Source organism: Schistocerca americana, chromosome 6 (genome assembly GCF_021461395.2).
Source record: "Schistocerca americana isolate TAMUIC-IGC-003095 chromosome 6, iqSchAmer2.1, whole genome shotgun sequence".
Lineage (NCBI taxonomy): Eukaryota > Metazoa > Arthropoda > Insecta > Orthoptera > Acrididae > Schistocerca > Schistocerca americana.
The window spans coordinates 227,846,496-227,864,836 of record NC_060124.1 but is presented as its reverse complement, the minus strand read 5'-3'; the positions used below and the strand labels follow the sequence as shown (position 1 = coordinate 227,864,836).

Sequence of the window (18,341 nt, the reverse complement as noted above, 5' to 3'; positions counted from 1 at the left end):
CCTGTTTTCCCCTCTCTCCCTCTCCCACAGCCCCCAACATTGATGCTATGTGTGGCAACAACCCTGTCATGCCACCTGTACCTCCTTCATGCTCCACCAAATGCTGCTGATTCCTCTCCCCACCACCTGTACCCTGCTGTCACTCAGTCCTCCCTAACCCACTCCAGATTGTTGCTCTTGTTCAGTGCATTTATGTTGTTTTTTAGGTGGAGATAGTGGTTATAGGTGTGTGAGGTGTGCTTGTTTGTATGAATGTGTATGCATTCATCTTTAACAGTTCCAAGAAGGACTCTAGGTTTGGCCAAAGGCAAAAGGACACTTTTAATATTGTATTTTCTGGGAATTCTTGAAATTTCCGAAGAAGTACTCCCCGTAAAGGGTAAAAAAACATCTGATTTACAAGTGTCCATTGTTGGATCACTTGGTGGTTCAGATCAAAAAGTGTGAACTGTTTCGTGATCAGTGTATCCGTTTTGCCTGAAAACAACGTTAAGATAATCTATTTCCTGCATTAAATTATCAGAATTCAAAATAGCACAAGTTCTTTTGACCAGTGTATGTAAAACTCCTATGCATTGATGCAGTGAATGACAACTAGTAGCATGGAGGTATTGGTATGTATGCATCAGTTTACGGTATACATTGTGTCCCAAAGTTCCATTTTCGTTTTTGTGTACCAAAACATTCCAAAAAAGGTAAATTGCCATCTTCTTCAATTTCAGTTGAAAATTTGATGCATGAATGATGGCAGTTAAAATCATCTAAAAACTGATGAAGAGCTTCCATACCATGTGGCCAAATGATAAAAATATCATCCACATATCTCAAAAAACATGTGGGTTTAAGAGAAGAAGTCCTGAGTGTGGTATATATAAGCAATATGTGGCATTTTTTATAAAATAATAACAGTCTGGTTTTTGATCAGCTGCATCTTAATTTGCGATTCATAGCTTTTGTTTCTATTGCCAGTGGTGCTGCAATTCTTCATTTCGTAGAGGGCAGCCCTTTCACTTCTTGTGCACACATTGCGATCTGTTCCCAGGGTATAAAGGAGCCACTGTATCTGATGTTATCTCTGTTTTGGTATGATTGTGCATCTGCAATCTCCCCTGAAGATGATGCTGGTTGGGCCATTGAAATATCGTGTCATCAATGCTGAAATCTGGCTGCATACCCATTAAGAGTGTCAACATTTATTATGTTGGAGAAATCTACTGAATCACATGTTGCTGGTATACTTTACAGCACTAGCCAGCAGTGGCTCAGTGTGTTACACTTTGGTGAAGGTTTTCCTTCATGTTGTAATTTACAGAACATAATGTGGGAATGAGTCTCATGCCATAATAAGCCAGTCAGCACATGTGTTTCATGCAGGATGGATGTTCCAGTCTTGTGTTGTATTGTTTGTGGGATTTTCTCATGCATGCTGATTTCTCCATGCTTGATTTTCTTCAAGTGGGTTAATTTTCTGTGTTAATCTACATTTTTTTTGTTTACAACTTTTATTTCATTACTTCATCCTGATTTTTTGGCATTTGAGTATAACACAAACTTTGATGATTTTGAGCACTCAGAAATGTATAAAGTATTGACAGATTAATGACTTTCCAGGCAAGGTTTTTACATAATTATTTGTGCACTGGGTGGTTGGTTTTCAGTGCTGTGCATGTGTACATATCTGAGGAAGTGCTCGAAAGTAAGCTAGTAGGCTCATTGTACATAGCTGCAGAAGATGACTGCTTTTGCCACAGGTGTCTGTAGGAATTTTAAAGCAATGTTTAAAGTTGCCCTGTTTTAAACAGCAGAAGATTGGCTCAAAGACAAAAACAGGGAGCGTGCAAGGGATAAATCCCTGCAGGCGCACTATCTTCTGTGCCCTCGGTGGCTCAGATGGATAGAGTGTCTGCCATGTAGGCAGGAGATCCCGGGTTCGAGTCCCGGTTGGGGCACACATTTTCAATATGTCCCCAATGAAGCATATGAACGCCTGTTTGCAGCTAGGATGTCCATTTAATATTCATTTCAAACAGATGAGGCATTCAAACTGACGTATGGGGTGCTTTTGTTGCCTACCATCCTGTTTCAGTTCTTTTCTATTGTAAATGTGTGTCAACTGTCTACAACCTTAACAGTATGTGCTTCATTTTCTCATTCTCTTCATTGAAGACAGCTGAATGTATACCTCAAATACTGTACAGTACTCAAGAATAGGTTGCCTGAGAGTCCTATACATAGTTTCATTTTAGATGTGATAAATGTTTGTTTGTGCTGTCATTGATTTGTGTGTTCATTATACTTCACATTGGTTTTATGACATTATCCAGAATAATTATTCACTATAGCTGAGAGGCTGTAGTTCAGTACTTTTGGTTTTGTTTGGTTTACACACACTATCTTACATTTGTTCACTTTGAAAAAAAATTAAAATTGTTTAAGTTTTATTGCTTGTTTGTGTGGCCATCTTCCGCAGCAGCTGTTAACATCTGTTGTTATGGCTTATCTGTCTTGAGCTGACTGCAATGCAATTAAAAAGAATTACACCAGATGTGTTTCACTTTTATTTACATAACATCTTCTGTGGTGTTCTGTAAATTGGATACACACTTTTGTAGATTTATTTTTGATTCTTTTAGGTTAGAAACAGTATTTTCTTTATGAAGTTGGTCTGTAAGCTACTTACAGTGTTTCTTTACATAGTCTGCACCTTCCCCTCTTGTTAGCACTGGTCGATGTCGACAGGCTTCATTTCACATCTGCAGTTTGGCATTTTGCATTATTTCCTGTGCTGCACTATTTCTAATTGACTTTTTTAACTGTTTTTGATTCATCACTGCTACAGTGTTTATGCCTATTCACTTTTTTTGTTCATGTTGTGAGTGTTGCCAACCTATGAAAACAATTGTGTGTGTGTGTGTGTGTGTGTGTGTGTGTGTGTGTGTGTGTGAGAGAGAGAGAGAGAGAGAGAGAGAGAGAGAGAGGTTAGTGAAATTGTCTTGTATGTAGGTAGAGATGTGAGAGGGGTGGTGGTGTTTTTTTCCTCCCCCCTCTCCAAGGGAGGGAGGAATGACAGGGATGGCCTGGGCGGTGGTTATGATTATTGCATATATTTTTGAAGTTAATCATTTATGATAATTTCCTGTATAGTTTAAAATCTTTATCTGAGTCATCTCATTTATATACATGCGTGGTTTCAGAAAATACAAAATTTATACGTTATCAGTTGTGTGTGTGCGTGTGTACGCACATGCGCGTGTGCGTGTGCATGCACATGCGTGCTTACGTGTTTTACTTTTATGCTGTCTTAGTTTCTGTCTTCTATAAATTAACATTTGACTTTATTAAATCTTTTAGAGGATAGTGTGGCAACATTAAGGCAAGTTGCAGCCAGGATGCTTCCTTCAATGAAAACCCTATGCAAACTCCCAGAAGATAAAAATCTTTTGGAGATGCTGGACTCAAGTGTGAATCGACTACTTGAAGATTCTGATAGAGAGGTGCAGACTGTGGCAAAATCTGTGCACAGTAAATTGAAGGAAATTGAGGTAAGAATAGGAGTATTACATTATTTGTGAACTGGCGACTGTATACACTTAAACACATTAAATTTGGCACTACTTGGACTGTCCTGCATCTGGAGTGGTATGTATCCTTGAATATTTGCAGGTATTAACCATCATTTCTGGTTACATATCAGAACTACACAGTATTTTCCTTGTACTGTAAAACTAGCACCAGTGAGATAAAAGTTAGCAACCTTAAGATTAGTTTTTAAAGTGATTTTTTTCCCAGTCAGTGAAGTGTGTAATGGTACTTACCATCTTGTCCTGTTCAAATGGTGCAGAGTTTGAAGAAGTGTTGCCAGATAAAACCGGCATTAACGCTTGAGGCAAGCTAGTGTTTTTATTTGTTAAGTGAGTTCCACATTGGTGCAGAAAACCAGAGCCAGTTCATTCTTCCATTTTTATCAAGTGCTCTTCATTCTTTCTTATGACAACACTACTTACTGAATGTTCAGTTTCAACAAAGAAGTAATTGCACACATTAATTCTGTAGAGTAAGATTGAAAAGCTTTTATATCAAACATTTCACACCATACATGTGACACCGAGACATTAAAAATGCGACAGGCTTAAGCTAAACAAGGAAATGACAATCTATAGTCTGATTAAAACTACTTGTTAGTATCCAGTTTGAGCCCAGAACACCACATGCAAACTCTCTGCCACTGTCAATGCACCACAACAAACCATCAGTTGAATTTCAGGTTTTGAATAGTGTACTGTACACTCATCATCTGTTAGTGGACACTGCTTACAGCCCTTTTAACTGGCTCTGGCTGGAGCAGGCAAAACTGCATGCTGTCTGAGTCTTAACCAAGGCACAGCAGACAGCTGACGTGAAGGTTTCTAATACCATGTAACAAACATCATGCACCAAGTAGTTTTAATCAGAATGTAACACCTATTTCAAATTAATCTCTCTCTCTCTCTCTCTCTCTCTCTCTCTCTCTCTCACACACACACACACACACACACACACACACACACGCACACACACACACACAGTGTGCCCTCTTAAGAGAAGATGGTTGAATAATCAAAAATGTTGTTAACAGTGTGTCATAGTGAAACAGCATTCACCAGAAAGAAGAAAAGAAGGAAGATTAGGGTTTAGTGTACTATAAATGCCAACATTACATCAGACTGTGGGTCATATGCCAATATTCCTCAATAACTTTCTTAGCTTTTGTAACCACTTGTACTGGTATCCTGAATAGCCTTTTTTTAAATTAATAGTTCTGTTATGCACAATAAGGTCTTTATTTGTTGTCATTCATAAGCTCATATATAACAGAATATAATTAACAGTGTCAGTAATTATTATGACAGACACTCGTTTGTTTATGTGGTGTGTGGAGACTCTTTCACTGATAACACTCTGATGCTTTGGATGCAGTAGCCTGCATCATACTTGTGGAATTTAAATCATCACTATCAGATATGTAATGGCTTGTATATACTTTACAAAAGTAAAGGTTAATTGTAGAAACACAGGTACTGTATTTATAAAGACATACAGGAGTCGTAAATGATGAATGCAAAATGGCTGAAACCCTAAACATTATTGAGCTAAGTAATGCTGAAAGCACAACTAATCATAATAATTTGAAATATTATAACTTTGAGATAATTAAGTTTGTTGTATACCATTTTTTTAAATTTTTGAAGGCTTGAAGCAATTAAAGGAATTATTTAAATAAACCGACAAAAAGTAAACAGATATGATGTGCGACAGTATTAGTTAAATAAAAAAAAAGGTTAGGTGTGTGTTGATTTCTTTGTCTTGTTGTGCTATACTGTAATTTAAGAATTTTTGAGATCTTAGTAATAATGAGAAATCAGTTGTCTTTGAGGCTACTTGGATGTGGAGTTTGTGTCAGATAATCATTTGTTTTACTATATCATGTGGAAAATCTTACAATATATAGTTTGGGTTAACAGGTTGTAAAAGCAACAGATGAAGTGGATTTAATAGAAAAGCAGCGCGTGGAAGAAGAAACAGCAGTGGAACAAAAGGAACCCCCAGAAAGTTGGCTGCAGAGTGCATCACTCCTGTCTGGCATGATAAATAATGGCAGTAAGTTTTTTGGTTGTATTGAAATAAATATTTAATTTGTAATTTAAATTTCCATTTTGAATTTAATATATGTAGAAATTATGTGTTGTGGAGAAGAATTTAGATGTTTGTTGCGTGCCGATATAAGACTTCTTCTTTCCTTGTTAACATTTGCGTTGGTTACCCTGAGGAGGTGTCCATGAGTTCATGGGACCATAAGCCATTAGTTGATGATGGGTTTCAGATCTTTGCTCGTAGAAATTTCATATCCTATGTAGTACTTTTGCTCTTAACTAGGTATCAAATTCAGTTTGTACTTCACTTAATTTCAAGTCGTCTTCTTTTACATTGATTTATGTTCTTTGAGAATAGGTGGCTTGCTTCAATAATTAAAACATGTACCAGTTAAGTACAGTACCTGCATTTAATAGAATATCATAGCCATGGTAGAAGATTTGATGTCTCGAAGTCAGGGTGATACTGTGTGTTTTTTCTGAATTCATGCAGTGAAATGACTCATCATGTCCATTATTCTTCTCCATCTGAGAACAGTAGTTCTTGTCCTTTTGTACTTCCTACACAAAATCCAGCCCAGATTTGATGTCACTCCTAAAATTTTCCTTGTGATATGTTTTATAACCCTTGTGACTGCTCTCGCATCAAAACTTGATCTGTGCATCCACAGCCAAAACCATTGAAATTAGAGTGCAAACAGAGGCTTACTGAGAGTCATTCTTCCCATGCATTATTCATGATGCAACAGGAAAGTGCGACATGAGTATGTTATCTGAAGTACCCTCTGCTAGCCTCTGTAAGATGGTTGTTGAATGCTCAGTGAACTACTCCTTACTTGTACACAGATTACAGATATATAGAATGACGAAAAGTGCTTTACAGTGGTTCACTGGTCACAGATAGAGAGTAATTGTATCTTCAAATTCAAGCAATTATTCCTCAAAATGGGAAACTATTTCCCAAGGAGTCTCAGAGGGTTTGATATTGGGTACCTATCAGCTTCTCTTCTACATAAAAGACCTACCACTTGTTTTTGATGATCATTCAGTTTTATTTGCTGATGATATATAAATTCCAATTCAAAATGAGGTGCCTGAAAGAATCCCAGAAAGTGCGAGAACTACTTCAGAAAAAATTGACTCTTTGTTCCATCACAATAGACTAAAACTTAATGTAACTAAAACCAAAATGGTGCAATTTGAAACTATGTCATAAGAATGGAGTGAAATAAAAATAATTTGCAATGGTCAGGATGCTATAAAAACAAAGCACGTAAAATTTTTAGACCTTAATCTTGATAAAAATTTAAATTGGAAGGGACACTTTTACTACTTAGCAAACAATCTGAAAAGCTTAGGATTTGCAGTGTCTATTTTATCAAGTGCCAAAAGCATGGACACCAGAGAGACAGTCTATCACTGCCACTTTGAGTCAGTTAAGTCATCCAATCACACACAATTGGTCAGATAGTCCATATGCTCTTACTTTGTTCATTAAACGACTGTGGGAAACTGTATCGAACGCCTTGCGGAAGTCAAGAAACACGGCATCTACCAGTGAACCCGTGTCTATGGCCCTCAGAGTCTCGTGGACGAATAGCGCGAGCTGGGTTTCACACGACCGTCTTTTTTGAAACCCATGCTGATTCCCACAGAGTAGATTTCTAGTCTCCAGAAAAGTCCTTATACTCGAACATAGTACGTGTTCCAAAATTCTACAACCGATCGACATTAGAGATATAGCCACGAGGCGGAGGGTCAATGTGGAGGCTGGCTGTGTGGCATTGCCCGCTCTGCCTGTGAGTGGACATGTGGGCGCTCCTTCAGCAAGGTCCGAGCAGGCACACGGGGGGGAGGGGTTTATTAGTTATTGGGAGCTCCAACGTTAGGCGAGTGATGGAGCCCCTTAAGGAAATAGTGGAAAGGTCGGGGAAGAAGGCCAGTGTTCACTCTGTCTGCTTGCCGGGGGTCTCATCCGAGATGTGGAGGAGGCCCTACCGGTGGCGATAAAGAGCACTGGGTGCACCCGACTGCAAATTGTTGCTCATGTCGGCAGCAATGACTCCTGCCGTCTGGTTTCAGAGGTCATCCTCAGTTCGTACAGGCGGTTGGCAGAATTGGTGAAAGTGGAAAGCCTCGCTCGCGGGGTGGAATCAGAGCTAACTATTTGTAGAATCGTTCCTAGAACCGATCGCGGTCCTCTGGTTTGGAGCCGAGTAGAAGGCTTAAACCAGAAGCTCATACGATTCTGCGGAGATCTGGGGTGCAAATTTCTCGACCTCTGCTATCGGGTGGAGAAATGTAGGGTCCCCCTGAATAGGTCAGGCATGCACTACACGCCGGAAGCGGCTACAAGGGTAGTGGAGTACGTGTGGAGTGCACATGTGAGTTTTTTAAGTTAGAGAATTCCCTCCCTAGGCCCGGCAGGACGGCTCCTGAGACACGGCAAGGTAGGATTAGGCAAAATGCAACAGGGAATAACAATATTAATGTGCTAATTGTAAACTGCAGGAGCGTCTGTAGAAAGGTCCCAGAACTGCTCTCATTAATAAACGGTCACAATGCCCATGTAGTACTAAGGACAGAAAGTTGGCTGAAATCAGACGTAAACAGTAATGAAATCCTAAACTCAGATTGGAATGTATACCACAGAGACAGGCTGGACAGTGAAGGGGGAGGCGTGTTTATAGCGATAAGAAGTGCTATAGTATCGAAGGAAATTGACGGAGATCCGAAATGTGAAATAATTTGGGTGAAGGTCATGGTTAAAGCAGGCTCAGACATGGTAATTGGATGTCTCTATAAGACCCCTGGCTCAGCAGCTGTTGTGGCTGAGCACCTGAAGGATAATTTGGAAAATATTTCTAGTAGATTTCCCCACCATGTTATAATTCTGGTTGGAGATTTTAATTTGCCGGATATAGACTGGGTGACTCAAATGTTCATAACGGGTGGCAGGGACAAAGAATCCAGTGCTTTATCTGAAAACTACCTTGAGCAGTTAAACAGAGAACCGACTCGTGGCGATAACATATTAGACCTTCTGGTGACAAACAGGCCCGAATTATTTGAAACAGTTAACGTAGAACAGGGAATCAGCGATCATAAAGCGGTTACTGCATCGATGATTTCAGCCGTAAATAGAAATTTTAAAAAAGGTTGGAAGATTTTTCTGTTTAGCAAAAGTGACAAAAAGCAGATTACAGAGTACCTGACGGCTCAACACAAAAGTTTTGTCTCAAGTACAGATAGTGTTGAGGATCAGTGGACAAAGTTCAAAACCATCGTACAATATGCGTTAGATGAGTATGTGCCAAGCAAGATCGTAAGAGATGGAAAAGAGCCACCGTGGTACAACAACCGAGTTAGAAAACTGCTGCGGAAGCAAAGGGAACTTCACAGCAAACATAAACATAGCCAAAGCCTTGCAGACAAACAAAAATTACGTGAAGCGAAATGTAGTGTGAGGAGGGCTATGTGAGAGGCGTTCAATGAATTCGAAAGTAAAGTTCTATGTACTGACTTGGCAGAAAATCCTAAGAAATTTTGGTCTTATGTCAAAGCAGTAGGTGGATCAAAACAAAATGTCCAGACACTCTGTGACCAAAATGGTACTGAAACGGAGGATGACAGACTAAAGGCCGAAATACTAAATGTCTTTTTCCAAAGCTGTTTCACAGAGGAAGACTGCACTGTAGTTCCTTCTCTAGAGTGTTGCACAGATGACAAAATGGTAGATATCGAAATAGACGATGGGGGGATAGAGAAACAATTAAAATCGCTCAAAAGAGGAAAGGCCGCTGGACCTGATGGGATACCAGTTTCTATTTTACACAGAGTACACGAAGGAACTTGCCCCCCCCCCCCTTCTTGCAGCGATGTACCGTAGGTCTCTAGAAGAGCGTAGCATTCCAAAGGATTGGAAAAGGGCACAGGTCATCCCAGTTTTCAAGAAGGGACGTCGAACAGATGTGCAGAACTATAGACCTATATCTCTAACGTCGATCAGTTGTAGACTTTTGAAACACGTATTATGTTCGAGTGTAATGACTTTTCTGGAGACTAGAAATCTACTCTGTGGGAATCAGCATGGGTTTCAAAAAAGACGGTCGTGAGAAACCCAGCTCGCGCTATTCGTCCACGAGACTCTGAGGGCCATAGACACGGGTTCACTGGTAGATGCCGTGTTTCTTGACTTCCGCAAGGCGTTCGATACAGTTCCCCACAGTCGTTTAATGAACAAAGTAAGAGCATATGGACTATCAGACCAATTGTGTGTGATTGGATGACTAACTGACCTGGCAGTGATAGACTGTCTCTCTGGTGTCCATGCTTTTGGCACTTGATAAAATAGACATTGCAAATCCTAAGCTTTTCAGATTGTTTGCTATGTAGTAAAAGTGTCCCTTCCAATTTAAATTTTTATCAAGATTAAGGTCTAAAAACTTTATGTGCTTTGTTTTTATAGTATCCTGACCAAAATCTTGGGAACTAGTAACACAACCATTTTGTTGCTACTGTATAGCAGTTTGTTTTGAACAGTAGGTCTTGCCGATGAGATGACTATTGTGTATACTATTAAATAAGTTTGACAATGATGGCGCTGATTTTGTGTTCAGCATTTGATGATAACACTATGGCTCCAGTTTTTATAAAACAGGTATGAAGATGGTCATTGCTGACTAAAACTGGCAGTCTGAGGACATTATGGTGTAATCTGAGGAAATCTAGCAAATGTCTCAAGAAAATAATTAGGAATATGTGTGTTACCAAACAATGTGAACCCTGTTTGCCACAGTTAAAAAATTTAAAAATGCTGTCCGTTCCCTCCCTTTATATATATGATGTGCTATCCAAAATTTTTGGGACTAGTGCTGCCATCTGTTGAAAACCTTACCTTTGTACTAAAGGTCACCATCACCCTCAAAGTAGTTCCCATCCGCATGTACACACCGGTCCCAGCGCTTCTGCCAGTCGTCAAATGTTTTCTGGCAGTCCTGTTCTTTGAGGGTGTATATCACTGCCAGCGATGCATCCTGTATCCTCTCTAGTGTCTAACCGATGTCCTTTCACCTTGAGTTTCAGTTTTGGGAATAACAAAAAGTCACAGAGTGCCAAATCTGCCAAGTATGGTGGGTCGGGTACAACCGCCATGTTGTTTTTTGCCAAAAAGATCCTGGTGAGCAAGGACATGTGACAGGGCGCGTTTTTGTGATGCAGCAGCCAGTTCCCATGACGCCAAAGTTCAGGCCAACATCGCCGCACGTTTTCACGGAGCCTTTGCAAAAGTCACAGTAGTATGCGTAATTCACTGTTTGGTTGGGTGGGATGAATGCTTTGTGCACAATTCCCTTGGTATCAAAGAAAATGATGATCGTGCTCTGCAGTGTGAGCATCATCTTCGACGTCTGTACGGCCAGCCCTGAACCGATCATGCCACTCAAACACACGCATACGGCTCATGCTCTGTCCCCCAAACACTTCTTGAATCATTGCAAGGGTCTCCATAGCACTTTTGCTGAGATTCGCGCAGAATTTTGATACACATGCACTGTTCTGTTAGCGGATCCATCGTAAAATCGCCACATACCAAACACAGAGTATTATGGAAATCACTGTGGACACGCAATGCGTCCTCCCAGCTGAATGCCAGTCCTCCAAGCTGAATGCCACTCCGCACACTGACTCATCAGATATGCAGCTCTCGCCGCCTAGTGGTGCAAAGAACTACTACTCCTACTTTCCAGATGGCAGCACCAGTCCCAAAAATTTTGGATTCCATCTCGTATGAGGTGTTTATTTTCACATATGAAAACCAACACAGACCTGACACTTTACCCGTTTCCACCACAACTACAGCACTTACCACAAAGATGAGTTGAAACTTTCAACACACTGTTTAAATAAATTTCCTTTATTTCACGTCCATGAACACTAATTTTTATGTCCTCAGACTGCCAGTTTCGGTCAGCATTCACCATCTTCAAATCTGTTTTATAAAAACATGTCCTAATATACTGGAGCCATAGTGGCATCATCAAATGCTGAACATAAAATCAGCACTAGCATTGTCAAACGTATATAAATAATAATATACACAAGAATCGTCTTGTCAGCAGCACTACTGTTCAAAAGAAACTGCCATACAGTAGCCACAAAATGGTTGTGTTGCAAGTTGTTCAGATGTTGCTACTGTGACAGATGTCACTACTGTGACAGTAGCAACATCTTGGGAACTAGCAACACAACCATTTTGTGGCTACTGTATAGCAGTTTGTTTTGAACAGTAGATCTTGCCGATGAGATGACTATTGTGTATACTATTAAATAAGTTTGACAATGCTGGCACTGATTTTGTGTTCAGCATTTGACGATAACACTATGGCTCCAGTTTTTATTAAACAGATATGGAGATGGTCATTGCTGACTGAAACTGGCAGTCTGAGGACATAAAAATTTGTGACCATAAATGTGAAATAAAGGAAGTTTATTTTATTTTCAGATCACTGTTCAATTTGTGACTATGTCGCTGCTTGTGGAACACTGTTTAAAGTTCTATGCCCAAACACCAGAGTACATGGACTTAAAAATTTAGAATAAAACTAGGGAACCCGACAATGCTTCCCAATTGCTTCTTATGCATGGGATTGGATATATGTCCTAATGTCCTTCTCCCCATCCCTTTGTTTATCTCGTCCTCTCTTACCTCTCTGTCCATATCCCTCTTCCCCTTCTTTATATCCATTTCCTCCCCCTTTGCTGTCCATCTCTTCTTTCCTCATCTCTCTGAACTTATATATTGTTATTGCAAATGGAACCTTGATTGGGACTGGAAGTCGAAATGAATGGGATTCATTAGTACCCGGGGTATGAGAGAGACCTTTCCAACTGCTGGATCTGTGAGGATAGTGGCATTAATGACAGTATTTACCATAGTAGTTAATCTGCAAACAGATAGGATTATTGTGTCAGCCATAAACACAACTTTCCTGTTTTCCGTTAAAAGGTAACGGAACAGCACATTTTCACAGCACAGCTTAGCATGTTCTTTCTTGCAGCTGATTTAATGGGAAATGTTTGTTATATAATATGTCTATGTATCCAGTGGTTTAGTCTGTGTGTTGTCAGTCAGTCAGCCAGCCAGTCAGTCAGTCAGTCAAGAAAGGATTCGTTCAACCAAATATTTCCTTGAATCTGTGTGAATTAAAGACCAGTTTCAGTAAGAATATGAGTTTATTGATCTTTTGGATCTGCAGCTCTTTTCTTTCTTTCCATGTTTGCAGTTAAATTATAGGATGTAGTTTCCCCTCTTTTGCAAACACACTGGTTTTTTCTTTTTACCCAAAACTGGGTAAAAAGAAAAAAAAATCTGTTTTTGCAAAAAGGTGGAACCTATATCCTGTAATGAAGTTACTGAAATGAAATAAATTGGAATTAATTTTTGCAGAGTCATAATGAATCATGCTTGAGAAATTCTTATTCGACTGGCCTCCAAAAGCTGTTCAAGATCTTTGTCAGTCTAATTGACTTGACGATCATGTAGTTGGCTTGCATTGTGTGTACACCAACTGATATTTTGACGTCACACTGGTGGCCTTTTTTCCAAAGAAATAAACCACAAACTGAAATCGCAACACACCAAATTAGCATGAAGTGACATCAATTCAATCTTTGCAACACACCAAAGATATTATCACCATTGATAAAACACTTAAATATTACTTTTAATTGTATTTATTTTCCCAAAATATCAATATTCAATGTGGAATTTGTTATCATTATGAAAACGTGCGAGAGCAGACATGTTGGACTGAACGTATTTTTTTCTTATGAAAACGTGACAGCAGAACTATCAAACTTACCATTATATTTCTTTCATTGAGATTTTCATACAAAAATAACATTCATATTTCCGACTTTTCTGGAGCGTTTTCCAAAATTTTCATTCATATAAATCTTGTTCTGACAATTATGAACGCAACAAAAAATAAATCAGCCAAATCGTTCAAGCCGTTCTCAAGGGCTGATCTTCCATACATGTGGTAATTGACTTTTATTTATAGATATTAGAATAAAATGAGAGGCAGTAATATATTGAACATGGAGCACAGTACATTGTAAGCTCTTCTGGTGGAAAAGTGTTGTTCTATTGAAGAACTAGGCGAGGACATTTTCACAGTTTGGAAAAGGAAATTACATATTTTTTGTGTACTGAAAACTATAATAAGTATTTGCGTAACTATGTCTTAGAAACTTACATGAAATAAAGTAAACTTTTGTATTTATCCTAAAATTTTCATATCGTGAAACTTTATAGAAGATTCTATATCACAAGATGAATAAATCTCATTTCACATTGTAGACATAAATATAGAGCTGGGAAATTAAATCGGTTGGAGAAATGTTACGATGTTAACATCTGGAGTGCCATTGTGAAACCATTGTTGAATGCAATTAATAGTGTGTTATGGGGAAAGAACTGCACACAATCATGTTGAGACTTCTGTGGAGACATTGTGAGATACAGTACTGGAAATGAATTTAAGAATTTAACTGTGAACAAACACTAGATATTTATGAGAATTTTTTGAAGTGAATTTAAGATGCAACAAAATAACTTGGCAGATTGGTGTGTACTGAATCTGAGAATTTACAAATGAAAGAAAATTTGGATTTGACAATTCATTATCAACAAACTCATTAGAGATAAAGCACACACTAGGATAGGACAGGAACTGGGGAGGAAGTGTAGTTTACAAGGGAGTGTTGTTGGTATTCTCACTGCATTTGATTAGATTAAAAATGTTAGCTTTCAGTGATAACCTCCGTTATCTTTGTCAGGAACAACTGCCAGAGATTGTGTTGATGCAGGTGAAGCTAGTAGCATTACTGGAATCTGAACCACTTGGTAAAATTCTCTATAGTGTCTCAGTGTTGGAAGCCTGCTTCCATGCCTTAGATGATAGCTGCTGTCATATTTATTGTTCGCATTATGATCTCCATGCTGTTTGATGACAGATTCCAGTAAGGTGATGCACGGAACAGTTATTTTTCCATCAAACATAATTGTATATTCATTTGTGAGGCCATTCTCAGCAACCACTGGTTTTTTGCATTTCACAATTTTCATTATGCCATTGGTGTTCTACACAACACTTAGAAACTGTGTAGATTGAGTGACAGCTTCTGAACTTATAAGACATGTTACAAATTCCTCGGATCCTGAGACCAAGACTGTCCTTAACTGGCTGCAGATCCTCTTTTTCTCTTTTTGAGCAGTCAAAAATTGGTTTATGTCTTGTCTGGCCAGAACCTTACCTATTTTGCTAGATGCAGCCTTGCAGAAAGAATACAGGGGAAGAGTAGGATCTTACTGTAATTATTTAACGTCTCCACATTTACTTTCTTGAAGAGTGCAAACATAATACATTGATCTGGGCATTGATTTTAACCATAACAGTTTTATCTGTTTGTGACAAGGACCATGTATATTCTGATGTAAAATGCGTGAAATATATGTTCCAGTATCTACACTCTCCACCCCTCCCCCTCCACCATCCTCCAAAGAGATCCTATTGTTGCTCTTTGTGTATATCACATTTTCTGGGATGCCGTGTTTATTTAGGCCAGAGTAGGGTAAGAAAGTTGGCCCCTATTGGCAGTATAGATATTTTCATATTTTAAGAGATTGTTTCAGTTTTGTTTGTATGATTTTTCTTTGCTTTGTTTGTGTGATTTGTAAATGAGACACCATTCATTGAAATGAATATTTTCTGAACTTACTTCTAATCAGAAAAAGAAGAAGAAATTCTGTTGTAGCTAGACACATCTTTAGCTGCTCCTCTGTCTTGCTTGCATTTATTTCTGATTCCACTGCTCAGTTCCTCTTATTAACAGTATCCTACTCATTTTTGCCTCTTGCTCTGGCCGCTCTCCCCTTTTTTAGGCACACAGTTATTCAATTCCATATTTCAAGCTCTTTCATTTTTTAAAAAATTGTATCTCCAATTTCACCCTTGCAAACTTTCTTCTTCTTCTTGCAAATAACTATGTATCACTTTGTACTGCCATAGGAATACAGTTAATTTTATCATATGGTTCTCTGCTTGACTAATATCCTTCAATAAGTAACAAAATCTATATCAGACTGTTCATTTTTACTTGAATCCCTCACTTGTTCGTTACAATATACTTAAATATGACAAACCAGACACACTATGAATAATGGGAACGTATTTTTCTACAGGGACAAGGGATTTGCAACCATTGTTGAAGATGTCAGTTACCATGCCAGTTGCCACACAGACAATTAGCACGTGAGTTAAACATTTTCTTATACAGCTAATAAAAATTTGGAATAACTTTTATATATATATATTTAGAAAAATGAAACTAACTTTGGCAGTTATCAACTTGTACAGCTTTATTAATTCAAAAAACCTTTTCATATTGTACCTTTTAAAGTTGTATGTGTAAGTTCAGCTCTTGTTGATGGAGAAGTGTGCTAAAGGGTTACTTGTGATGGTAGATTTGCATGTACCATATGCTGCCCAGTAGAGCAGTAAGTAAGTGCACGAATAAAATTGTATTAGAAACGGATGGAGGTCCTACTAACTGTGGCATATGTGTGGGCTATGCAGTGATGTCGTAACAGAGCGTCGAGAAGGAGGCCCAAAGTACAAACAAGCTAGGAGCTCGTTTCATCAGAGAGGAAAGCCAACTGATTCAGCACTTCAACAACAGTGTGGAGCAGATAGAATGCTGTACCATAACAAAACTACATGCACTTTCAAGCATTATTGGCTGAGCGTGATCACTGCTACTCAGTGCTAGGAAGAAGATGGACTGATTGTAAAACTCTCATCAATAAATTCCTCCTGATAACAACATGGCACTGCCTCTGGTTGTAACACTGGCATCAAGAAGTGGGCCTGACACATAACATTAGTGTCAGCAGTGGTTCTGGCACCCTACATTCGTGACAGAAAGTGGTTATGACATGCTGAATGGTACCAGGAGAATTGCATCCTACACACTGGGTGCCTGATGGGGTTATGTTGAGTCAGAAGAACCTGCATAGTAACTTTAAAGTGACATTTTATAGCACACAAGAGCCTGTAGACCTATCTCAGTTCAGAGGTAGCTGTAAGGAATAATATTTATGGCTGACTAGGTGCCAGTTTTGTATATTAAGGCAGTGCCAGCAACATGTGAAACTTGTAAACAGTTTGGCCGTGGAGCACAGCAGTTCACTGAATCTTGCTGGTCTATGATACATAGGAAAGATTAGTGTAGTTACTTTTGTTTATTGATACTATGTTGGTTTAAAGGGACCCCACTTTTTCTGAAGTGTAGTTCAAAATGGAGGCTACACAACAGCCAGAAGCATGTTTCATAATTTTGAGTTGAACTGTTGAAGTTTTGAAAAATCAAGTAGCCATGTTACTTTAGGATAAAAGAGAGTGGAGCCTGGCTAACAAAGAAATGCAAATGGAACTAGTAGCATTATGTGCAGCAACTGGGCTTGATGCAAGCACAAGGAGGGAATACCAAAATCATAGTTAACGTACCTATTCCATCCACTGATCCTATAGCAGCTAGTCTCATTACTCCTGTTTCTGCAAAAAAATCTGAGGATTTATCAACTTCTCTGGATGATTGTAGGATGTGAGGTCCACCAGTTATGCAGCACGCCGTTTTTTCCAAGTACCCAAACATGTTTCACCACCATTGTGTCATCATCAGAGGGTTTCCGTTTTATTTAATCTGTAATGTGAATATTTTTACTAAATGATTACAAAATTATGTGGCTATTTAGTTCAAACAATAGTTTGTTTCTTTTTGTTAATACCTTTACACTTGGTGTGCATGATTTTTCAGGCCCACTTGTGTATCATGAAAAATCATGCACACCATGCACCACAAAAGAAACTGGCGAAATGTCAGTAAAATCATTAGATGAACGTCAGCCGAAGAACCTGAGACAGAAGCCAATAGTCAGTGTGTCAACAAGTGACCATGAAAGCCTTAACAATTTTGTAGAATGAGGTTTGTCATCAATTGACATTTTGTCATTTTTAAATCGAGCACCTCACTAAAACACTTTAGTTTTTCCCCATAACGTCATCTTGGTAAGCTGTTTTCAACATTAAAACAGTTTCAGCAGCATTTTTACTGAGTAGAAAATAAAATTTCATAGCTGCACATTGTTCAATTAAACATGCCTTTAAAAAAAGTGAAACAAGAACAAAACAGTGCTAAGAAAAACAATCACTGCAGACGAACAGAGCAAGCTAGGTCGACAACATAGGCAGTGCTGATCTGCCATTGAGCTGCGCTGTACACACCTAGCAGGGGAAATGCGTTCTACACAAGCTCTGCCATTGCTCGGCAATGTGAGTAATGAGGTACGTGAATTCGTTATCGTGGACAGGAGCACATAAGTGTGAGTTGTTAGTACAATAGAACAGGATGACTGTGTAGCTGATTTGATGAATGAGGATATTAGGAGATGAAGCTGATGTTAGTGCCACTGTGCAGACACATGTGAATGGTTTGACACACTTGCAGGAAGTAGTGTTGAGGTATCAGCTTCAGTATCTTGTGAATCTGTGGTGTCTGAAGAGGTGTAGTGCCAAATGAAGTAAATGTGGGCTGTACTGAAGTAAATGAACGTGTGAGTGGCAACATGGATGATATTGATTTAGGTGC

The 18,341-nt window shown here is 38.9% G+C and overlaps 1 protein-coding gene across 4 annotated transcripts in view; it reads left to right on the top strand.

Annotated features, from left to right (window-relative positions):
• The window catches only part of LOC124619453 (serine/threonine-protein phosphatase PP2A 65 kDa regulatory subunit-like), a 282,427-nt gene that overhangs the window by 165,684 nt on the left and 98,402 nt on the right, over positions 1–18,341 (top strand). For all 4 annotated transcript variants that reach the window (XM_047145848.1, XM_047145845.1, XM_047145846.1 and 1 more), the window contains exons 13-15: positions 3,352–3,542; positions 5,502–5,637; positions 15,877–15,946. In XM_047145848.1, coding sequence (XP_047001804.1) covers positions 3,352–3,542; positions 5,502–5,637; positions 15,877–15,946 — 397 coding nt within the window. The remainder of the gene's footprint in view (positions 1–3,351; positions 3,543–5,501; positions 5,638–15,876; positions 15,947–18,341) is intronic.